Genomic DNA, 25219 nt, shown 5'->3' on the forward strand with positions numbered 1-25219 from the left:
GTATTGGTATCCACCTAATAATAGTCGCATGTATTTTTATACAATAACAAAATGGAAGTTTAAGAAAAATGGGCTAACTGCTCCAACCTTATCGGCCAATATTTCTCAAATGGAACTAAATAAAACAAATTCTGTGAGATAATTTTTGTGAGGCCTTGTCTAAAGATTTGATGTGGCGATTTTTGTGATTTTTTGATTATTTTTGTAGCCTGTGAATCTTTTTTATCATGTTTAGCTTTAATAGGAAATTGTGGGAAAAGTAAACATTTTTAGGGCATAAGACGCCGGTTTTATTAATGCATCTGATTCTAGAGATTAATATTCTGAAAGAATTTTGAGTCCAGGTCAATCTGGTGAGGAGAAATAAGCCTAATTCATGATTTTTTACAATAGCGCCAATTTTGGGTGCAGTACCACAAATTTAGGTTTATGAGTAGTTGGGGTTATTGGTAACCATACCTGAACATTTCAAGAGTTTCGACTTACTGTATAGGCAGCAGTATGACTTTTACAGAATTTGAAAAAAAAAAAAACGTTACAGAAACAATAGGGGACCAAGCAGCTTCGCTGCTCGGACCCCTAATAATATCATCGATATTATATATATATATAATATAATAATACATTAAAAAAAAGTAGAAAATATACATCTTGAGTTGTCGTGTGGAATGTACTCATGCAGTAATAACTACAGACCATCTTCAGACCAGCCACCAACTGTGATTCAGAAAGAAGCTGTTCTATAAAACATCCACTAAACCGCCCAGAGCATCAAACCGACTCTCACTTCCCAGCAGAACTCCTACGCTCTTCCCAAGGTAACCTCACCTACCCGCTCCTGAACCGCGACTCTATCACTTCAGTCCAATATGACTGAAACTAATTTCACCAACCGCTCCCCCTCTAGGTACTAAGTAGATCCTCTCTCATGGTTTCCCCTCGTGCATCAAATGGATGCACGAGATATTATAGGCCCCCAGCAGGGAGCTCTTCTACAGATGTGCCATTGTTTGTTGAGGCCCCGTTCAGGACTCCAGTCGCGGACCGTCGAGCCAGTGTGAGGTAATCTCCCACATCTGCACGAACCGTCAAGGAGCAGCACGGGCTAAAAATACACAAACGCTCTTTTCTTTTGTTCGACAGGAAATTAAGTCGGAAAAACGATGCTCTCTGAGGAATTGGTGTTTTTTCTTTATTTCGGAGGTGTTTTGACCGTTGCTAGGATACGGTGATACAGTAGAAAGGGGGGGGGGGGGAACAGGTGATCTGCCTCCCACACCTTCATGGATTCACTGTTATACTGGGTGGTCGAGTGGGGGAACCGTTTCACTCAAACCATCCACATTGAGACATTCTGCTCTGGTTTTAACATCAAATCTTTAAATGACACAATGTTCAGTGCGTTGAATTGCATCCTGACATCCTTAGTTGTCAATGTTACTGCCCTAATACATCACCATCCTCATCATAGTCATCATCAAAGGCATCATAGGCATCAGGATCATTCAACAGGAACTGCTCTACAAAGATCCAGTACATTTTAGCGTATGTGCATCAATATCTAAACAGTGGAGGGTGCCTGCTGAACAGATGAGCGTGTGGGGGTCTGGGGGTCTGTGAGTCAGGGGGTCTGGGGACCTACCTTCGCTGAAGGGCTCCCAGTCGTACAGTCGCCCCATGAAGGCCTGTCTGTTGTAGGAGGAGCACTGAGCTGCTCTGATGCTTGGGCTGGAGGAGGGGCAGGCCTGGGGAGAGCACACACACACACACACACACACACACACACACACACACACACACACACACACACACACACACACACACACACACACACACACACACACACACACACACACACACACACACACACACACACACACACTAAATACAGAGGTTCTTGGACAAACCACAAATAAATTCTAAGAGATAAAAGTCATAAGCCATGCTTTGAGTGTGTGGGTGGTCACCTGCTCATTTGTTTTAGTGAGACCACATGTTTTTAAAAAGGAGCGCAGTAAGATTCCAGTATTTCTTTGTAAATCTGACCAATATCCAGGTGTCCTTACAAGACACACGAGAAGCCCGCTGGCTGTGAGGATGTCAGCATCTACACACTGAGACCTTAATGGACTGCTGCTCATCACCTCTGTCTTACAGAGGACCAGATCCTACTGTATCTGACCCATCAACAAGGTACATTCCACGAAGACCACCTCAACACAGGTCTCTCAACATGACCAAATCCAATAAGCACTGCTAAATTAACAAACCTCAACCCCAAGACTCTTCAGTGAATGTGGATTAAAAACAAAAGGTGAATGGATAAGACCGGGCAGGACATCCTGACCCTTTCCCTTCTGAGGACCAGGTCATCCTTCTGAACCACAGATCAATAATCAAATCCTCCAGAATCACAGAACAATAATCACATCCTCCAGAACCACCAATCATAATCGCATCCTTCAGAATCACAGATCTATAATCACAGATCAGTAATCACATCCTTCAGAACCACAGACCAATAATCACAGATCAATAATCACATCCTTCAGAACCACAGACCAATAATCACAGATCAGTAATCACATCCTTCAGAACCACAGACCAATAACCACAGATCAGTAATCACATCCTTCAGAACCACAGACCAATAACCACAGATCAGTAATCACATCCTTCAGAACCACAGACCAATAACCACAGATCAGTAATCACATCCTCCAGAATCAAAGATCTATAATCACAGATCAGTAATCACACATCCTCCAGAACCACAGATCAATAACCGCAGATCATTAATCACCTTGTTGTTGCAGATCCTGAAGCGTGAGTTCTCCCCGGTGCAGGCGGAGGCGTCCAGGGGTTCATAGGGCCTCTCCGGGGGCCCCTGGGACCCAGAGGACTGGGGTCCCCGCCCGGGCTGCTGGTAGGCCGAGCCGGGCTGGTAGAGGGGTGCCCAGACCGGGGGGGCCTTGGGGCGGGGCCCCCGGGGGCCCGGGTAGGTCCGGCCCGGGAGGTGGTGCTGATGCTGATGCTGAGGCCTGTGATCCCCGTGGGGGCGGGGCGGGGGGGGCTGGAAGGACTGGGACGGGGGGGAGCGCCTGTATCTCTGAGAGGGGGACCCCCCCAGTCGGGGCCCGATCTCCGTGGCGGGCGGGGCCCCGGCCCGGACCCGGCCGTACCCGTACTGTCCCGGGGAGAAGAGTCCCGTCCTGGGGACACACAGGGGGGGGGGGGGGGGGTCAGCTCGTTACCATCAGCACCGGCGGTCACGTAGCAACACACAGCACAGAAAGAAGCACTTCACAGAGGCATTGTTGAGGTTAAAAGAGTCAGAGTCGTCCGTCAGCTGGATCCGGAGCACAAACAATGAGCCGAACCAGCCCCTCTGATTGGTCCGCTGCCGGGGGGGGGGACGCAGCTATTGTTTGAAGTCTTGGTGGTCCGTCTGAGGACCAGAGCGAGCCCGGAGCCTGGACTCCATCACTAGAGAACGTTCCCCTGAGGGGCCCTAGTCCCTCTGAGACTGCTCAGCAAGACTACCTCCACACACGGGCAGACACAGCCCTGCAGAATGATAGAACGTCTACAGATGTGTCCGTGGGCGCCATGCGGCTCAGGAGGTGGAGCAGGATGGCTGCGAACCGGAAGGTGGCTAGTTCGATCCCCGGCTCCTCCTAGCTGTCGAAGTGTCCCTCAGCCAGACGCCTAACCCTCAACCCTAAGTGCTGCCGAAGGGCTCGCTGTTGCCTTGGTTGACTCTGCCGTTGGTGTATGACTGTGTGCATGAATGGATCAATGTTATTTGTATGTCAATATTGTAAATCTTTGGGTTGACACTGGTTAGAAAAGCTATATAAAAGATATATAATACATTCCATTTACCATTTGATTGACAATCACTAAAGTCCTCTACCCAACCCTTGCATCAGTTCTTATCATTTGTGAGAAGTCTTCCCCCGTATCGTAGTTCCCTCTTCCCTGCTCGTCAGCAGGCTGGGCAGCTTGGTTTCTTGTTAAAACAACTTTGAGGAACTAGGTTGCGTCTCTGGAGGTTTGGAGTAGGCAGTAATAAATCATTTTTCATTAAGAGTCGGTAAGTCTCGTCCCGGCTGTAGTGTCTGCAGGCGAGGTTACACTCAACTACAAATATTTGAGGAACTTAGAGATTGAAAAGCAAGAGCTGAACATAATCCTCTGAGAGCAGAAACTGTTTTGTGTTTCAGTCCGTGACATGAGTGCACTTGCAGTTCTCTCTTTTGGGGTTTCCAACATTTAGCTTTCATCTGAACATCGTTGACCTCCCTGAATATCACTTCACAGTACATGGAGAACAGGGTTCCACGCTGCCTTAAGGGGGTGACGTTATGCCACCAGGTGTGAGTGTGATTAGTCATCACAAGCCGTTTAAGAATCTGCCTTTTCTTGTGCTTTAGTGACATCACAAGTGGGCCTGTCCAAATGTATGATGGATAGATAGGCAACGTTTTCTAAAGTCCACTAGGCTGGTAGACCCCGTAGATAGATCTATCCGTCATACATCTAGGACATGCCCACCTGTGATGTCACTAAAACAGTGACATTTTTCTGTGGCTTGGGGTGACCAATCACACTCACACCTGACGGCCCGATAACCCCCCTTTAGGATGGAATGGATGACGATCGGCCCTCTGTAGCTTCCCGCTAGGCCCACATGGTGCTCAGTTGAGAACCAGGTCTGGTCTCTCGTGTAAAAAAGTTGACTTGACCTTTTTTAAGAGGATTTTGTATGAGGTTTTTCCACCTTTCACAAGTCTGTCCGTAAAATAGTGACTCACATGTTTTTACGGACATGACCGTTCATGATCAGTCCTTACGGCAGCGACCCGGGTTTGATTCCTGCCCGTGGTCCTTTGCTGAATGATCTCCCCTCGCTCCCCCATACCTTCTTGTCTAACTCACTTTATCTTCATGAATAAAGCATAGAAATGCAATAAATAATATTCTTTTGTCATTACAAGTCAGAAAGTCTAAGGACACATCTCCACCTGCGGTCGCCACATTACATGATGGATTTGAGACAAATCTAAAACAGTTTCTATACCTGCGTTCTGCGGGCCGGTGCTCCCCCCCCCTCCCCTGGGTCCGGACCCCCCCCCCTGGGAGACTGCTACCGTTGGTGTGGGGCCGGGCCCCCGGGTCCTGCCCCCCTGCCCCCGGCTGCAGGACCGAGACCACGTAGCGGGAGTCCTGGACCCGCCCCCCCCCCGCTGCCGCCGCCGCCGCCACCGCCGGGTCTCCGGGAGTCCAGCGAGGGTCTGAGCGGGGGGGCTGCGTAGACCGGCAGGCAGGGTCGGCTCTGCTCCTGCACCCCTCTGCCGCAGGTCCTTGAGCAAGGCGCCGGGGCCCCCCAGGCCCCCCAGGAGCCCTGAGCTCCTCCGTGGCCCCCCGCCGCTGCAACCACCGCCACCGCCTCCTGCGGGGGTTCCCTCCCCTTGGGGCCCTGCGAGGAGAGGCAGGGGTTAACACCGCCGGCGGGAATCACAACAACACAAGCCGAGCGGCGGAGGGACAAAGGAGGGGACGGAGGACTGTCAGCATCCGGACCTCCTGGAAGCCTCCTGCACTGACCTCATCCCGGTAACATCACCCCCCCCTGCCCGCTCCCTCCCTGTTGATGAAGCAGACCTCTGGTCCCGCTAGGAAAGCCCCCGTCCCGTCCCGTCCCGGTGGATACCTGCACTCCCCCCCCGTTGACTCGGTCCCTGACAACGACTTTTCCGCGGGCGTGTTAGTGGCCATCAGGGCGGCGCTGCTGCTGTGACGCTGACAGCCTGCCAGCCCGCCCTCAGGACCACGTGGTGCAGCCATGGAAAGCTCACTCTTCAAGGAGCACTTTGTCTCAGGGTCCCCCCCCCCCCCCCTCCCACGCCCGGCGTCCACACCAGACGCTCGGCGGCCTCCGACCCGCTGGACGATGGGGAGGGAATACAGAGAAGCAGGCTGTCAATCACCGACGTGCTGCCTTTCACACCGGCCTCGAACCCTCCACCTCTCTACACCGCACACCGCCCTACCCCCACACCTCCCACCCTCCCCCTCCTTAACTCCCACCTCCCAACTTCCCACCTCTCTGCAACCCAGCCCACCCTCCCCCTCCCCCTCCTTAACTCCCCCCTCCCTGCCTCCTCCCCCACACCCTGAGCCTTTGTAATGCAACGCCGCTGTCTCTGAAGGGGTCGTCCCGGGGTCACACAGCTGGACCTCCTGTGACACAGCATGCCCCCACCCCCACAGCCCCGAACCCCACCACCTCCTCTAAAAGGGCAGGGAGCCCTGCAGCGATCGGCCTGCCCCGGAGGTCCGTGGCCATTGGCCGACCCACGCGTCAGTCAGCCTGATTCCCTGTCTTGGCCGGCGCTGTTGAGATCTTGGCTGCCGCTGGCTAAAACTGTCTCCCCTTTGTTCCAGCGCTCAGAGCCCCGTTTGGATTTCATTAGTGTGAGGGGGGGGGACGTTTAGCTGGAGAGGCGATCTGGGCGACAGTAAGCAGAACTCCATCGGGTTCCCACCCCGACTCAGAGTCCCTCTCTCTCCCTCTCTGACACCAGAGATCCTTCGGCCTCAGCCGTCAACAACACCTCAACACAACCACCTCCCAGACCAACACGCCTCACAGGCCGCGCGCTAGAGAGGAGCCCGGACACTCCTCTGATCCCGTCTGTGTTCCAGAGAGCGGGCACGTCCTCCGCACAGCGGGAGCGCTACAGGACACGACCGTGCACGCCATCTTCAGGGATCCACATTCCTCTGCTCCGTGCCAACCTCCGGCGAGCTGGGCAGCGGCAGACAGCGCAGCGCTAAGATCCAAACACGGGCGGCAGGCGTGGGCAGGGGGGTCTGGGGGCTGTGTGTGAGCGTATGGGTGTCAACATGCAGAGGTCTGGTCTGTCTGTGGGGGCGGGCGTCTTGGCTGCTCACCCGTCTGTGGCCGGCAGGGGGCTGGCAGGACGCGAGGTCCGGGCAGAAGAGCAGCAGCAGCAGTGGGCCGAGTCTGGAAGACACACAGGCTGGTTCAGTGGTCTGGTGGGGAGCGGTTAAGGGCGTGGAGGGGAGGGAGAGGAGGAGACACAGACAGAGAGGAGGAGAGAGAGAATGAATGAAAGAACAACAGAAGGAAGGAAAGATTAAGTTAAGAAATGCACGATTGAACGAAAGAAAGAAAGAAAGAAAGAAAGAAAGAATTAATAAATGCATGATGCATGAAAGTAGGAAAGAAAGAAAGAGAGAGAGGTAGCCAGAGACAGGCGCTTCAAGCTAATCTTTAAGTGACCGTTCCAGCCGACTTCACCTCAGGATCCAGACACAAGCCCCCCTCATCGCTCCTGGGCACCCGCCGTTAAGAGACACTGGGGAAGAGACCGGGTTATAATGAACGCTCATGGGGGATTCTGTCCGTCACACCTCACACATGTCCTGTCTCTGTCCTGCAGCAGGAGACACTGGGGACTCAGGGGAAATAAGTGACGGCTGCCCCACTTGACCTTGTTTGTTAACCTATGACCCCCACACCCCTTAACCCAGAGCACGACCCTAACGCTCTCTTCAGGGACACATTTACATTTACACATTTAGGGCGTTAAGCAGACACTTTTATCCAAAGTGACATACAATAAAACATTTGGGGCTGTGCAGAGTCAAGGTGAACTCTGAACATAGGGTCAGAGGTCATTTCCAATGCATGCTTTTAATGAAATTCCCCATTATTGTTATTAAAAATGGCAATTTACTTAAAGGAATAAACATAAAATGCCTCACTAAAGAATCCAACATAATGTGAAAGAAAATAGTAGCCTAAATGTATAATATGATGCATTAAGCCAACATTAAAAAAACTATAAACAATTAAGTTGAGTTTGACTTTCAACTCGACTCTAAAACTCGCTCAATTGTTACATAGGCTACTAACTTTTCTCGACTCCAATAAATAGTATGCGAAAACTTTGCCAGTTAAACATTCTGCTCTTACCAGATGTTACCTTTGGCCAGTAATGTCGTCCGATCAGGTCAAATACAGCGGACATCCACAGTAGTAGTAGTAGTAGTAGTAGTAGTAGTAGTAGTAGTAGTAGTAGTAGTAGTATAGAAGTTATCCTCCTTTACTACGGTGTTCAGAGATAAGTATCCTCATATCTCCGCAGAAACATGAATCCAGGTGAGTGCAGATTGCACTAATTTACATCCACAGAATTCACATACAGCCGCAGATAATCCAGACGCTTAACCCCCGCTGTGTCGTCCTGGTCATAACATTTGTTCTGTCACTTACTACCACTTTGAACGCGCGGTGACAGCGTCTGCGATAAGTGATCTGGATCTGCTGCAGAGACAGGGACTGCAGTCCAGGAGGAGCAGGAACAGCGCCCCCTGTCGCTCAGGCAGAGGGATGGGCCCGCTGACGAAAGTATAGAAATTATGATGGATAGATGGATAGATGGATAGATGGATAGATGGATAGATGGATAGACGGATAGACGGATAGACAGACAGACAGACAGACAGACAGACAGACAGAGAGAGAGAGAGAGAGAGAGAGAGAGAGAGAGAGAGAGAGAGAGATAGATAGATAGATAGATAGATAGATAGATAGATAGATAGATAGATAGATAGATAGATAGATAGATAGATAGATAGATAGATAGATAGATAGATAGATAGATAGATAGATAGATAGATAGATAGATAGATAGATAGATAGATAGATAGATAGATAGATAGATAGATAGATATATCTGTGTCTTTACATAGATGAGTATCATTAATCATTAATAGTAATATATAACTAAAGGCAAACTGAGCAAATTTGTTATTTCAGAAGAGTGTATAGAACTGGGTGTCTTTCGTATGACTCAGTACCCATGAAGTAGCTCTCAGGTTCAAAAAGGTTGGTGACCCCTGCTATAGATAGATGTAAACGATAGATTGATAAATATGTTTTAAAATAAAAGATAATATTTATCATATTTTATTGAAACAATGTGATATATTTCTATGTGAAAAATAAGAAGCTCGACTTAATTTCAATTTGAAATTTTAATAAATTGTTCTTAATTAAACATCTTTATGCCATCACAGTGATCCTGTTCTCTACTTTCTCCTCACATCAGACACACTTTACTCATCTCCCTAAAGCGTGCTGCTCCCTGACCACACACGAGAGTTGCTGTTGCGTGCAGCCCACACTGCCTCTGTGTGTGTGTTTGTATGCATTGTCTGTAAAGACTTTTAACAGCTAACCCTCTAACAGCTGTAGGGTGTCATGCTGGAACAACACACACAAACACACAAAACCACAGGACCAGCACGGCAACAAAGGTGGTGCTTTGTCAAAGTCTTGACACTAGTGGTCACTAATCCTGGTGTAACCAGAAACTAGAATGTTGAAGCCCTTGATCCTATATGTTGATGTCTGACTCCCTTTGTCTCTCCTCCGCTCCCCTCTCTCTCCCTCCCTCTCTCTCTCCCCCTCTCTCTCTCTCCCTCCCTCTCCCTCTCTCTATCTCTCTGTCTCTCTGTCTCTGTCTCTCTCTCTCTCTCTCCTCTCTCTCCTCTCTCTCTCTCTCTCTCTCTCTCTCTCTCTCTCTCCCCCTCTCTCTCTCTCTCTCTCTCTCTCCCCCCTCTCTCTCACTCTCTCTCTCTCTCTCTCTCTCTCTCTCTCTCTCTCTCTCACTCATCATCATCTAACCCATCCACCCATCTCTCCATCAGACCTCATCATGTCGATGCTTCGGAGGAATTCCTCTTTATCTGCGGCGTCTCCGAGCCGCGGTCATGGGTGAGCGAGCCCCCGCCCAATTACAGCAGCAATAATGAACCTCTGTTCCGGATCGCCCGTTCAGAGGGCGAGAGACCAGACCACGACCGGAAGGCCGTCCCGCTCCGTCCTCAAATAACGGGCCGCCGACATCAGACGCACACATGGCCGGTCTCAAAGGATCTGGTCTCCAGCTATGTCCGTAGCCATGAGGTCAGCGAGGTCCGGACCTTGATGACCTCAGAGATAAAAAAAATATGAAAACTAAATAACTGTATACAAAATCAGTGCATGAGAACTTCTCAGAGAAGAGTAAATGCTTAATTCCCCCCCCCCCCCCCCCAGAAGATACTGAGGGATGTTGAAACATTGTTGAACGAAAAGTGTTGATGTTGAGCGGAAAGTGAGTCTTTGTGTGTTTTCGTTTCATTGTAGAATTCTGCCTGTTGGAAAAAGCTAAGCTGAGTGACAACAAGGCCCTCAACACGCATCACTGGAGATTAATAACTCTCGGGAAGGTTCAAACAAACTGTATAGAATATGATGTAACATGTGGAGACAAGGCTATTCCTCCACCTCCAACCTAATGACGTAACAGTGCTGACCAGAATACCTGAAAAAACATAATTTGTCTTTAAGTATTTGGGCACATGATTCAGTTATTTGCATTCATCAGATTCTTGTTATCTTTCCGATTCTGGTGAAGAGACTCTTTGTCCAGAGATGTCTCTTTATGGGATCGGCTCATCATTGTGAAGCATGTGAATCACTCGGTAGAAGCTGACGGAGGTGGAACAAGGCCAGTCAAATTTGCATAACCGTACAAATGATCATGTCCTCTCTAGGAAGAATCTCTGTGCATCACTCTGCAGGTCTGCGGGTCGAGTTCCTGCATTTTACTTTTTTCACGGAAAACCCATCAAGTCATAAATGTATGGCCTGTTAAGACCTTTAAGTCTGTACTTGTGATTAAGGGCTATACAAAGAATTGAATTGTGTTCCTAGTATGTTATGAATCATGAACGGGTGAGTAGTGCTTCAAACTCAACACATCACCCACGGACATAATGCACCTCTGCAGAACGCAAAGGATTCATTAAAAACTAAACGGGCGTTGAGGTTCTCTCGAGCAAGGCATTAGCCACGCTTGAGCACACTTGTGAGCACACAGATCCTAGTCGCAATGTGGTACAGACACACAACAGTGAGATAGTTGGCCTGTGGGCAGCCATAGCTCTCTGTTGAATCAATATTAAACATGAAGCTTTTGTGTGGCTGACATCTTCTCTCCTGGGTTTGCTGATGAGGCAGTGCGTTGGGTTGTTCCTGCCTTTATCAACAGAAACAATCAGGCGTGGAGCTCCGCGATCAAGACTGTCAGCCTGGGCTGGTCCTGAAACATGTCCTCAGGGCCTGCTACCTGGGCTCTTTCTAAAGGGCTTTCATGCATTGCTTGCCACATAGTTCACTGACAGTGTGTCCTGCACAGAGCGAGCTCCTACAACGCGAAGGAAGTGGGAATCAAACCGTTTAAATTACTCATTATCCCAGTGGGGCATGTAACGCTGTGAACGTGGTGGTTAGACTCAAGACTCAGAGTTAACCTAGACTCTGCTTAGCCTCCCCCCTCCCCCCAAACAACCCTCTTATGCACTTATTGTAGGTTGTACAACCTGGCACTTAATGTACACTTATTGTATGTTGTACATCCTGGCACTTAACGTACACACTTATTGTATGTTGTATGTCCTGGCACTTAACGTACACACTTATTGTATGTTGTATGTCCTGGCACTTAACGTACACACTTATTGTATGTTGTATGTCCTGGCACTTAAAGATAGTACTCAGTATGGTGTAGCCTTTTATCCTAGCTATCTTTGTTGCATATGGGGAATGGGTTAACCTAGTGATTGTTAGCGCTTGGCACATGGTTCTATGAACATCCGTCGGCTAAATGTAAATGTTAATGTAAACGTATATGTTAGGGTTTGTCTTTGTGACGCTCAGGAGCCGTTCCTTCTCTCTTGATATCACGGCTCAGGTCTCGGCACCGGGATGGCGTTTGGCACACGAACACCACACGTCTGCTGTGGTGGGATTAGGTTGACTCTGATTCAACAAGTTCCCTGCGGGGGCCGATGCCAACATGAAATGTATACCAGCAGAACCGTTTCCCAGGCAACAGGAGTTAAAATACAACAAAGCATGTCAATGTGTTTACTCCCCCTCTGTGCAGACGTCCCTTCAAGGCAAACCCATGTGTGTGTGTGTGTCTCTGTTTCTGGCCCAGATACCAGATTAAAGAACACATTTGTACCAGAACAGGTTTGAGTTTCAGGACGTCCTTCATTGAACGGTTTTCAAAGAGGATCAGAATAGATCATAGTCCCTTATGGACTTTGTCTAAACACATGATACAGGACCAAAACTAATTGGGTGGGATAACACTTACGTTTATCCCTTTGTTTGGATTAAATAGTTTGTGACATTCTCATTCACCGAGGAGTAATATGTGGCTACCTGCACTCTGAGAGCATTCCACTCTCACCACACTGCCACAGAACCACAGGCTCTTGATGTTATCACCACCAGCAGCCATTAACTGCAGCTCCTCGAACAGACTGGTTCACTTCTGGGAACAGGGGGTGGGATTTTATCATCAGGACCTCTTCAGTGGTGACAGTGGTCAAGAGGAGCAAGTGATCTACTTAGTCCTGAAGGTCATTTACCTACCTCCTGAAAACGTCCCCATGAAACATTGAGTCAACTTGACTGATCGAACACTGATCGAACATACTGTATGCTGTTATTGAGAAACGCCTCATCTCAGAGTCTGTACTGTTAAATTGTCTCTCTGCTAGTATAAATAGGGAACACAATTTCATGCATCTCAAGTTGTCGACTCCTGATGTTTTTGATTTGTGTTCGCTTCCTTTTGAAAGTGGGGGGAAAAAACACCCACTTTGTACCCCTTTTTAAATTCCTATTTCAAACTTCATCTTTAAACAGTAAAAGCACTCTAACCCAAATACCGTTTAATAGAGGACACGTTCTTCAGGCTCCAGAACAGGGTTGAGGAGAACCAGGTGGAGAACGGAGGAGATCTGCAGAGCCTCAGGGGGTTATTCCAGGCCTGGGCTCCCTACCCAACCAGAGGACCCTCATGGAGGCCGTTCCTCCCAGTGCAGGGCAGGGAACCAGCATGCAGGTTATCCCCCTGCCCCACCACCACCACCACCTCCATCCCCGCCCTCTGCGGGCCTCCGTGCTCTGTGAGGTGTGAATAAGGTTGCGGCTCCGACGTGACATCCTGTCAGAAGACGTTTGCTCGAAAGAGCGGAAACGATGAGTTGAAACCGACACGGAGGCTCTGCATTCACAGCATTCAAAGGTTCGCAATCGCACTCGGTTCAACTCATCAGGCCTGACAGCAGCTGAATGCAGGACCGCGTACAGGGATGAGCTAAACGGATATCTCACCTGTTCCTCTACCATTTGAAAGGAGAGCGTTAAACCAATTGACCAACGGACATTTCAATTCATCCACCAATGAAAGCCCTGCTCTAGTCACTTGTTATCATCTTTAAGGGAGAGCAGATAATCACATGTGACAGGGAATAGTTTAATCCTAAATACATACAGAAAATCACACAAAGAGGTCATCAAAGAAACAGAAAAACAACAAAGGATATAGGAGTTATAGGTCCTGTCGTCAGGCAGAGGGAGTGAGAGACGCATGGGGGAATGAGAGACGAGGGAGAGATGTGGGGGGCCGAGTTAAGACACGGAGCAGTGATGTTAGTCTCAGGGGAGAGGGGGACAGGACAGGGGTTATGATGGTGTAAAACTTGGTCCCTCTCTGAAGGCTTCCCAGGTGCATGAGGTGTTGCAGAGCACCAGATACGGGACAGGAATCAAAGCGCCGATGACGGTCGGTTTCTTCGCGTGAGGACGTACATTCAGACAAGACGTGCACGCTGGGCGGTCTTCAGAACATTCTCTCTGCTACCATCTCCAGGCTTCGGCCGCAAATACACAAGCGGAGATAATCCTCTGCTTCCAGAGACGTGAATGGCTAATGAGTGACCACATGACGACGTGTTTCGGTCCGGATAACGTTGGCAAGCACGACTTATTCTTGAATGCCTGTTTGCTTTGTGTTTGGTGTTGTGTATGTGTGTGCATGCGTTGTGTTGTCGTTTGTGTATGTTACAGTCGCTGTGTGTGTGTCTGTGTGTGTTACAGTCATTATGTGTGCGTGTGCGTGTGTCTGAAGTGTCTGTGTGTGTCTCCCCGTGTGTCTCTCTGTGTTGTTTGTGTATGTTACAGTCAGTGTGTGTGTGTGCGTATTTATGTACGTGTGTGTGTGTGTCTCTCCGTGTGTGTTTGGTGTTTGTGTGTGTGTGTGTCTCTTCGTGTCTGTGTCTCCCTGTGTGTGTCTCTCTGTGTCATTTGTGTATGTTACAGTCAGTGTGTGTGTGTGTGTGTGTGTGTCTCTGTGTTGATGTATGGCTCCACATGGCTGGCCCCATTCACTTGCTGTGGGACAGTCTGAGGAGGCAGGCCTGGCGGTAGGACGGCCGGTCCCTCATGTCCAACACGCAGTCCCTCACCATCTCCACAAACAGGGAGGGCCACAGCTTGTGCAGCGCCTCTCCCTTCAGGTGGGTGTCGGACGCCCGCTGGACCAGCTCCTGCAGGTACTGCTGGGTGTTGGCGGCACGCTCCGACGGCTCCACAGCGCCCTCCTGAGGGCAAGAGCGAAACCACACGTTAGCAAAGCACTCAGACCCAGACGAGAGCCTCCTCTAACGAGCTGCAGAGGATGAGAACGAACGTATCTGATGAAGGGGTCGAGGGTGCTTGGTGTTTTAGGGCTGTTTGGGTGGTGTTTAGGTGGTGATTGTGTGGTGTTTAGGTGGTGTTTTTGTGTTGCTTGGGCGGTGTTTAGGAGGTGATTGGGTTGTGTTTAGGTTGTGATTTGGTGGTGTTTGGGTAGTGTTTGGGTGGTGATTGGCTGATGTTAAGGTCGTGAGTGGTGGTGTTTGGGTGGTCTTTGGTTGGTGATTGGGTGGTGTTTGAGTGGAGATTGGGTGGGGTTTGGGTGGTGTGTGGCCGATGGTTCGGTGGTGTTTAGTTTGTGTTTGGGTGGTGTTTAGGTGGTGTTCAGGCAGTCTTTGCGTGGTGTTTAGGTGGTGTTTGGGTGGTGTTTAGGCGTGCGTGGCGTGACGGACCTCGGAGCTGTCGCTGGCACCGTCCCGGCACGGGTAGTTGAACAGCGCCCGGCTAAGCCCCTCCCCCAGCAGCTTCCCGTTCTCCCTCAGCTCCTCTGGGCTCTGGCCCGGCCGCCGGCCACGCCCCTCCAGGTGAAACTGCAGCTGCCGCTTCCTGCCAGGGGGGGAGGGGCCAAGGTGATGGACCAATGAGGAGAGAGAGAGAGGAAGAAAAGGGAAGAGTTGAGGAAAAGAGAGAGAGAGATAGGGTGTGTTCGAAACCGCCTACTTGCTTACTGCTTACTACCTACTAAATATTTGGCTTACTTCTCGAATCCTTAAATAATGATTGAGTAATCCATTTGAGTAATCGACGTTCAGAAGACCGTCCTTACTTAACCACCTCAGATGACGTGAATCAAATGACGTGTCAATAACCTACCGACCGGGCGCCGTTAATAAACATTATAAATAAATATATAAACGTCACATTTAACGTCACAGTACACCTTCAACCTAAGGATTTGCGGTGATATGTTAAAACAATTGTTAAACAATTATTAAAAGCACTGCTGCTGCGGCTCCCCGTTTAGCGCCATTGCTTCCACTGTTCTTTTGAATAGACGCAGTGCATTCTGGGGCAGTTTAGTACGTCTAGTAAGCTAGCGATGCTTACTCAAAATCTTTCCGGAAGTAGAAGACATTCGGATACTACTCGCTTACCTAAACTCGCTTACTAAGTTCTCGCTTACTCAATTTGACGTCATAGTTAGTAGGAGTAGTAAGCAAGTACGCGGTTTCGAACACACCCATAGTCACAGACAAAAGAGAGAGAGCGAGGCCACACAACGCTGGCTCTTCAGACGTCTGTAATAACCGCACCGGATTACCGGGCCACGAAAGTATTTCCCAGAAAACAAAACACAATCAAACTTTAATTGCATTCATTCCTCCTCCAGCAGGACGAAGGGATCCTGCCCAGACGGATTGGAGGAGCGGCGGGTTGGAGACGCCGCGGCAGCACGCCTGGACGCCACATCGTGTGTGCAGACTGACACGATGACAGCCGGCCCGCTGCCAAATAAACTCTTTACACACTCTAGTGTTTATGTTGTCCGAGCAGCTAATGTCTGTTTGTGAGTGCCTGTGTGTGCACGCGCCTGTGTGTGTTTGTGTGTGGACGCATGTCTGTGTGTGCGTGTGTGTGTGCATGTATGCATGACCATGCCTGTGTGTGCGTGTGTATTTGTGTGTGCGTGTGTATTTGTGTGTTTGCATGAGTGTGCTTGTGTAGGTCCATGCTTGCGTGTGTATGTATGTGCGTCTGTTTTCCTCAGCAGGTCTCCTCCGCGTCAGAGGAGAGGAAGGAACGAAGGACATGAGGAGACAGCGTTGACTCCCTTTGGTTCAGCTCTGTGTTTGTGTGTGCGTGTGCGTGCGTATGCGTGCGTGTGCGTGAGTAAGAAGAAGAGAGTGCGGAAATGAGAGGAAGGTAACACTAAGGAAGGATGTGAATGGAAGATAGCACTCATGTCGGTTTTGTATGCATGTACATGCGTGGGTGTGTACGTGTGTGTGTGTATGTTTGTGCATGTGTGTACGTGTGTGTGGGTGTGTTTACAAGTGTGGGTGTGGACATGTGTTGGTGTGTGCATGTGTGTGTTGGTACATGTGTGGGCGTGTGCATATGTTGGTGTGTACATGTGTGGGTGTGCACAGACGACTGCGCGTCTGCCCGGTGGGGGTAAGAGGGTGCGGGGGGCGGGTGGGGGTGAGCGTGAGGGAGATGTGCGCTGGGGACACCATTCTTTCTTTTTGTTTGGGTGCGGGGGCCACCGAGAGGGGCCCCAGAGAGGGGCCACGGGGCCGTGCTGCCTGGGCTCTTGTTTATTCCTGCTGATTATCCGTCGTTAGGGTTCTTTGTCAGTAATGCAGAGAAGGGATCACTTTACTGCAGTGTGTCCGAGACACGACAGCTCTCAGGCCAGAGCTTCTCTTTCTACTGACCTCTGAATACACAAAGTGTCTATGAGGGGAGAAAAACGCTGTTTTAACGATTGAACACTATTATGTAATTATAGTATAATAACATACATGATGTAATATAATCACATTATAGCAATTAATGTAATTATACCTTTTAAATATTAAGATGCAAGTGTGCACGTGTGCACGTGTGTGTGTGTGTGTGTGTGTGTGTGTGTGTGTGTGTGTGTGTGTGTGTTTGTGTGTTTGTGTGTGTGTGTGTGTGTGTTTCTGTGTGTCTGTGTGTCTGTGTGTTTGTGTGGCAGTGTGGCAGTGTGTGTGTGCGTTTACTGGTGCGTGTTGTCCCATCAGCGTTTGTGTGTGCATGTGCATTGTGTGTGCATGCGTGCGTGTGTGCGTGCGTTATTGCGTGCGTGTGTGTGAGAGCAGGCAGCTCCTCAGTGTTCTCTCCTGTCTGTCGAGGCTGTGACAGGCGGCCTCTGAGTGACGTTCTAAGTGCTTTTGGAGTCAGAGAGGAATGCCTTCCACACCCATATCCTGACACACATCAGGACTAGCACCCGGAACATGTGGGCCACGTGTTGTGTTGCTCCCGCTCACACAAACACACACACAAGTGCACGCACACACACACACACACACACAAACGTGCGCACACACGCACGCAGGTCCTTGGGCCCAGATGGCTACACACACAAAGACAAACGCGTACACACTCATGGTGTTGATCGCATGATCAGCCGAGGTTCAGGGTCGTAGTGGCGGGGTTGGCTCGGTGAAGACGAGGATCAGCACATTGCTCTGTGATCGTGTCATAATGTCTGCGACGGGGTCGTACGGTGAGAGGTTGTTATACAGAAGGAGGGAGCCACCTGGCTGTGTTCCAACTCAGCCGTGTTTACACGCTGAACCCTTTCTCAGCACAGGTTAAGTGAACATATAGAGCGCTATGTAAACACAACTCTCACGCTCACACAACGCTCCCGTTCACACACTCAGACAGACGGGCCTCCACACGCAACACTGGGTTTGTAGAGACAGAGTGTTTGCTCAGGGTGGAAGGAGGGTAGGAGGTAGGAGGGTAGGAGGGTAAGAGGGTAGGAGTGTAGGAGGGTAGGAGGTAAGGAGGGTAGGAGTGTAGGAGGGTAGGAGGGAAGGAGGGAAGGAGGGTAGGGTGGTAGGAGGGTAGGGGGGAAGGAGGGTAGGCAGTAGGGTGTTAAGGTGGAGGAGGGTAGGAGGGTAGGGGAGTAGGATGGAAGGAGGTAGGATGGTAGGAGGGTAGGTCAGTAGGGCCCTAGGAGGGTAGGAGGGTAGGATGGTAGGAGGGTAACTAGGAGGGTAGGCGGGTAGGAGGGTAGAAGGGTAGGAGGGTATGAGGTTAGGAGGGTATGAGGTTAGGAGGGTAGGATGGTAGGAAGCAGGGCCCTAGGAGGGTAGGAGGTAGGATGGTAGGCAGTAGGGCCCTAGGAGGTAGGAGGCTCCTGACTCACCGGGACTCCTCCAGCAGCAGCAGCAGGCGGCAGCGCGGCGTCTCGGTGGCGGCCACCAGACCCAGGGTCCCGAACACTCGCTCTGCCGCTATGACATCATTCATGGTCACCTGGGGACAGACGGACGGAAGTCAGGACTCAAACAGACAGACGTCAGGACGCGCGGTCACACCCACACATGCCCCGTCGCTGGAATATTCGACGTACTACACTGCTAGAAATACACGCACAGAGTTATTGTTTTCAGGATACCCTAGGAATCCAGGTGGGGACCGCAGTACTGCTGCAGCGCCACTAGAGGCAGTAGAGTCAAAGAACGCAGAGCGACAAACTCATTCCGACCTACCTACAGGCCTTAGAGGACCTACCTCCAGGTCTAAGGTCTACCTCCAGTGCTTAGAGGACCTACCTCCAGGCCTTAGAGGACCTACCTCCAGGTGGTAGAGGACCTACCTCCAGGTCTAAGAGGACCTACCTCCAGGTCTAAGGTCTACCTCCAGGTCTAAGAGGACCTACCTCCAGGTCTAAGAGGACCTACCTCCAGGTCTAAGAGGACCTACCTCCAGGTCTAAGGTCTACCTTCAGGTCTAAGGTCTACCTCCAGGTCAAGAGGACCTACCTCCAGGTCTAAGAGGACCTACCTCCAGGTCTAAGGTCTACCTCCAGGTTAAGAGGACCTTCCTCCAGGTCTGAGGTCTACCTCCAGTGCTTAGAGGACCTACCTCCAGGCCTTAGAGGACCTACCTCCAGGTCTGAGGACCTACCTCCAGGTCTAAGGTCTACCTCCAGTGCTTAGAGGACCTACCTCCAGGCCTTAGATGACCTACCTCCAGGCCGTAGAGGACCTACCTCCAGGTCTAAGGGACCTACCTCCAGTCCTTAAAGGACCTACCTCCAGGTCTAAGGTCTACCTCCAGGTCTTGGAGGACCTACATCCAGGTCTAAGGGACCTACCTCCAGGTGGTAGAGGACCTACCTCCAGTCCTTGGAGGACCTACCTCCAGGTGCTAGAGGACCTACCTCCAGTCCTTAGAGGACCTACCTCCAGGTGGTAGAGGACCTACCTCCAGGCCGTTGAGGCGTTGCAGGTTGAAGTGGTGCAGGCGGTAGATGAGGAAGGGGCGCCACAGGGCCAGGCTGGCCACCGGGTTCCCCTCGGGGTGGATGGTGAGCTGCTCCACCCGCCTAAGCTGGGCCAGAGCCGCCAGCTGGACCAGCCGGCTCAGGTTGGTCTCCATGAAGACCAGGTGCTGGGGGGGGGGCAATAGAAAGCATGAATAGATGTGAGGAGTGTGTAAGTGTGTAAGACCTCAGTTTGGACTGTGTGAGCAGGCCCTCCCTCACCAGGACCCTGAACACCCTCCCCAGGACCCTGACCCCAGGACCCTGACCTCAGGACCCTGACCCCAGGACCCTGAACACCCTGACCCCAGGACCCTGAACACCCTGACCCCAGGGGCCTGACCTTGGGGTGCAGGACCCTGACCCCTGGACCCTGACCCCTGGCCCCAGGACCCTGACACAAGGACCCTGACCTCCCTCCCCAGGACCCTGACCCCTAACACCAGGACCTAGACCCCTGACCCCAGGACCCTGACCTCCCTCCCCAGGACCCTGACTCCTGACCCCAGGACCCTGACCCCGGGCTGCAGACCTCCACCCTCACCGTGAGGTTGGGGAACTTGACTCGTATGCGGGGCAGCGTGGGCACGATGGCGTCGAACTGGACGTAGCGGAAGGTGATGGTGCAGACGGCGCCAGCGGTCTGCGCGCCCCAGCCGCGCTCCAGGGCCTCCAGGGCCCCGGGGCCCACCAGCCGCAGCGTGTCCCCGTCCAGCTCCGCCAGGTGCTGCTCCGACAGCGACAGGATCTGCACCGTGGAGCCGGCCTCCAGGAGCCTGGGGGAGACGCACAAACACACCGGGGTGGGGTCAACACGAGCACACACACACACGCAGGAGTGAACACGAGCACACGCGCGCGCGCACAGGCACACGCATTGAAGCACACAAACACACACGCAAACACTGGAGCAATGGAGCACCGCTCCATCACAGGCCTATCAATGGAGCACCGCTCCATCACAGGCCTATCAATGGAGCACCGCTCCATCACAGGCCTATCAATTGAGCACCGCTCCATCAGGCCTATCAATGGAGCACCGCTCCATCAGGCCTATTAATGGAGCACTGATCCACAACCAGGCCTATCATTGCAGCACTGCTCCATCAGGCCTATCAATGAGCAGTACTCCATCACAGGCCTATCAATGGAGCACTGCTCCATCACAGGCCTATCAATGGAGCACCGCTCCATCACAGGCCTATCAATGGAGCACTGCTCCATCACAGGCCTATCAATGGAGCCCACATCCAGCCCTCCACATGGCCTCAAGAGACAGCGACCATTCATGAGGCTAAAGAAACACGAAGTGGCCCCCTGGTGGGGCCCCTGTTCCCCGGGTCCCCTGCTGGTCTCCTGGCAGGACACCCTCCACGGCCCGGCCAGAAGCTGACCCCCCGCCCCGGCCCGATAAGAGAGTCGTGAGACCGGTGCTGAGGACCGGTCCCAGAGAGAGGCCCTCAGAGTCTGATGACGCTCAGGGGACCGCCGCCGGGCATACAGAGAGATCAGATGCCCGGGACCCCATGGGACCCCCCCCAGCCCGGGACCCTGTCCCCGTTTGACGCCATCCCCGTCCCACCTTCTGAGAGCTAGACCCCGGCTGAGAGAGAGAGATGCAGCGAGAGAGAGAATGACAGAGAGAGGGAGAGAGAGAGAGAGAGAGAGAGAGAGAGAGAGAGAGAGAGAGAGAGAGAGAGAGAGAGAGAATGAGAGAGAGATAGAGAGAGAGAGAGAGAGAGAGAGAGAGAGAGAGAGAGAGAGAGAGAGAGAGAGAGAGAGAGCAAGAGAGCAAGAGAGAGAGAGAGAGGGGGAGAGAGAGATAGAGAGAGAGAGTGACAGAGAGAGACAGAGAGATAGGGAACGAGAGAGAGAGAGACGGCAGCAACAGAGAGAGAGAGCAAAAGAGAGAGAGAGAGAGCAAAAGAGGGCGGGAGAGATAGAGAGAGAGAGAGAGAGAGAGAGAGAGAGAGAGAGAGAGATAGGGAGCGAGAGAGAGAGACGGCAGCAACAGAGAGAGAGAGAGAGCAAAAGAGAGAGAGAGAGAGAGAGAGAGAGAGCAAAAGAGGGCGGGAGAGAGAGACAGCAAAAGAGAGGGAGGGAGACAGAGGTAAACAGGTGCATAAGCTCAAGCCTGTAAGCAGAAGAAATGCCAAGACCAGGAGAGAGAGGGAGAGTGAGAGTGAGACTGAGACTGAGAGTGATGTGTAACTGAGCCATGTTTGCAAAGGCCCACCTCTCTGTAAACATAATCTCCCAGAGAGAGCCGCTCTCAGGAACACTCTCCCCTCTGTCTCCCCCGGAGCTGAACCCGGGGTGAGATGGGGACGGCCTCAGGTGAACACACCTTCTGAGGGGCAGAGCTACCGGGGCCAGCGAATGACAAACGGGAATGAAAGTGGCTCTTGTTTAAAATGAGGATTCGATTCCGAAATAATTGAGCAGTTAATTTGCTGCAAGGTGTTTGTGCAAGTGCGTGTGGAGATGGCTGGTTTAACCACCTTTGCACACTGATACTCAATGTGCAACAGGTATGCAGCCTCACCCAGCAACCCGGAGTCTAATCAGACTCGGCCAGGTGAGGTTGATTTCATTGATTTAAAACTAGTATTCATGCAGCTATCATGAGGGAATTCCTTAGAATGTTATACAAAAAAAAGAAATATATATATATTTTTTAATTAGTTCAGACTGGATCCCCAGATTCTGAATTGAGCCGTTGAAGTGCACCGAGGAAGAGGCCGGCTCTGTGATGATTAAAACCAAAGCCCAGAGGAGGGAGAATTCCTGGGCCGGTCTGATCCTCTCCCCTTACATCATAAGCTGGAGGCCCATGAGAACCTCCTGACATCAGGCCCTGAACCGGCCCACCGCGCCGGAGTGACACGCAGACGACCAGCCTGGGGACCCGGTCAGCGCCAGGTCAGACCACCACAGTGTGTGTGTGTGTGTGTGTGTGTGTGTGTGTGTGTGTGTGTGTGTGTGTGTGTGTGTGTGTGTGTGTGTGTGTGTGTGTGTGTGTGTGTGTGTGTGTGTGTGTGTGTGGCAGCACAGCCTGAGAGCAGAGGCATTAGTCTATTGAGTAAAACCGTGTTGGCTTGTCACCCTAATGGTTCTTTTTCTTCAGGACTATCGATGACACAAGGACACTTCCAGAATCCATGAGAAGGCGGAAATGAGTGTACAATGTCTTTTGTTTTGTATTTAAAGATTAAAGCGTTTAAAACTGAAGTATCACTAATGGGTTCCTATGATAAGGACACGATGGCAAAAGATGGCGGTCTTCTGTCCAGCTCTATCTGTCAGACACCGGACTAAGAATCTCCCCCTAGTAATGGGGACCGCCACACCACAGATCTATCTCGGCTAAGGCCTCCAGTGACCCAGGGCCGGTTGGACGGCAGGACGGGGAGACGACGCACAAAAACACAGAGACCCTAGTCAAGTCAAACCAGGTGAAACCCCTGGAAATGAGCCAGACACACACTCTACACCTTACCCCCCCTCCCCACCATGACGGACGGCCAGGCCAGAGCTCCTCTTGAAGAGGACCACCTAATAGAGGAACGAGGAGACAAACGGACACAAGAGGAGACATAGGAGATGGGATTAGGAGTCTGGAGGATGGAAATGGATCCCGCCGCTGTGATATCATCATTCAGTTAGAGGCTATTTTCAGCGACCCCCCCCCCCCAGCCCAAAAAGGAAGAGCTTTACGGAATTCTGTGGAACAACATAATCCTCTCCCTGGAGCGCTGGAAGCTCCGACAGCGACGCTGGCGAACCGATGGCTCAGGATCTGAGCCTCGATACTCTCAATGCCTTTCATCCGTTTCCCTCTTGAAAAGGAAACCCAATGAGCAGCATCTCTCTGGATCTCAGGTCCTCAACACAGTGTGTGCCCATGTGGTGGAATCTACACTTTAGTTACGGTGTGACGCCATCGATGTACCGTTCTGCTCTCCGAGAAGGTTCTCACAAACTCTGATACACCTACACACGAATTAAGGATGCAGTCCATCAACATGAAAGAAAACAAGCACATACAGGCACACACACACACACACACACCTAGGCACCAAGGCACACACACACACACACACGTGCACACACGCACCATGGCACAAACGCATACCCACACACACACACAAACACACACACACACACAGACACACAAAAACGCACACACACTCTTCGCTGTGGTTACCATTTTTTCTTTAGCCATGAGGGAGTTACAGTGGTTAATGCAGCGTCAGCAACTATAAACTGGAACGACTTTGGAATGCTGACATAAACCAAAACCATTACCAGGTGCTGCGCTGCCCTGACGACACACAAGTAACACCAATAACAACAATCAGATGGTGCACGAAGACGTCACCATCGCTATGAATCAATACCAAACGATTGAGAACGTATCGTCTAGGTTTAGATGTTGGCAAGGATTTCTGTCTCTGAGACCATCGAGAAATAAACCCTTAGGTGCGGAGGGTGTGACCTCCACTGGCCCCTCCCAGAGACTGACCCTGAAACGTGGAGTGAAGGTGTGTTTCCTCCATTGGCCACTTTCCAGAGAAGCAATAATGGTTTGGCAAGTTTGGACGGCCGAGCTGCCAAGTCCTCTGTTCCATTACCCTGTCTAGATAAACCTGACGAGATGAGTTCTAGATATCGTGTCAGTGAATTCACAGCTAGCAGAGGAGGTTCATCACTCCTACATCAGCCGTGTGACGCGAGGATGACAGACTGGAGCCAGCGGAACCTGGAGGACTATGGAGGAGTGGAACAAAAGGTACTTTACTACGCCAAGGCGCACCCCGTGGGCTGTGTATCACAGAGGCACTAACAGGGCTCCTGTACCCACGTTTAATACAATGTTCCTACACAGCGTAAATAACAGCGCTATCTCTATAGAACAGTGGAAGATGGATGCTTCTAGTCTTGCTGCAATAGTTACAATTGGAATGGAGGATGAAAATGTTTTGCGAGCCGTACCCCTTGAATCAATGGTGTATTTCATCAACTCATCAAACAGTCAGGATAAGCAGAGATTAAATCAGATAATAAGATAATGATACAAATATTTCTATATTTATACATATATATATAAATGCATGAACTCTCCAACTAGCAGACTGAGCATGTGAATGATGCCCCCTCAGCTTGGTGTCTTATGTTTGAGTCCATCCCCAGCTGATAGACTGTGTGTGTCTAGGAGCTGCACTACAGCAATTGCACGCAGTAGTCACAGCTTCACACTTGATCTCATGTTCCATCACACTGCTCAGAGAAACATACTGTCTCCCTGCAACTCCGTCTCTCAGTAGTTCCGCTGAAGGCCTTTTGTTGAGCCACAATGGCCTGAAGCACGTGTATTAATATAAACCCACTACAACATTGCATGTGGCTAATGGGTTGTACTTTCTGAAGGTTACTCACAGTTTGTCCACTCAGTGATAACTATAAAAAAGATCACAACATGTTAGAAGACAACAATGGACGACCGCATGGCAGACCCCACTCCACTTAGCAGTGGTGATGATGACAGTTTGATGGCGGCTAGGCTAAGCAGCACAACCGGCTAGAACAAAACATTAGTGTTTGTGACACAT

General features: G+C 50.9%; 1 protein-coding gene across 1 annotated transcript in view; it reads right to left on the reverse strand.

Annotated features, from left to right (window-relative positions):
* Positions 1-13397: 13397 nt before the first annotated feature.
* The window catches only part of LOC132471837 (leucine-rich repeat-containing protein 49), a 32298-nt gene continuing 20476 nt past the window's right edge, over positions 13398-25219 (reverse strand). Inside the window, 5 exon segments of the mRNA XM_060071153.1 lie at positions 13398-14544; positions 15031-15184; positions 18486-18595; positions 19550-19735; positions 20152-20383. Of these exon segments, the coding sequence (XP_059927136.1) occupies positions 14329-14544; positions 15031-15184; positions 18486-18595; positions 19550-19735; positions 20152-20383 (898 nt within the window). The 3' untranslated portion in view covers positions 13398-14328.

This window comes from Gadus macrocephalus, chromosome 14, assembly GCF_031168955.1.
Source record: "Gadus macrocephalus chromosome 14, ASM3116895v1".
In the NCBI taxonomy this organism is placed as follows: Eukaryota; Metazoa; Chordata; class Actinopteri; order Gadiformes; family Gadidae; genus Gadus; species Gadus macrocephalus.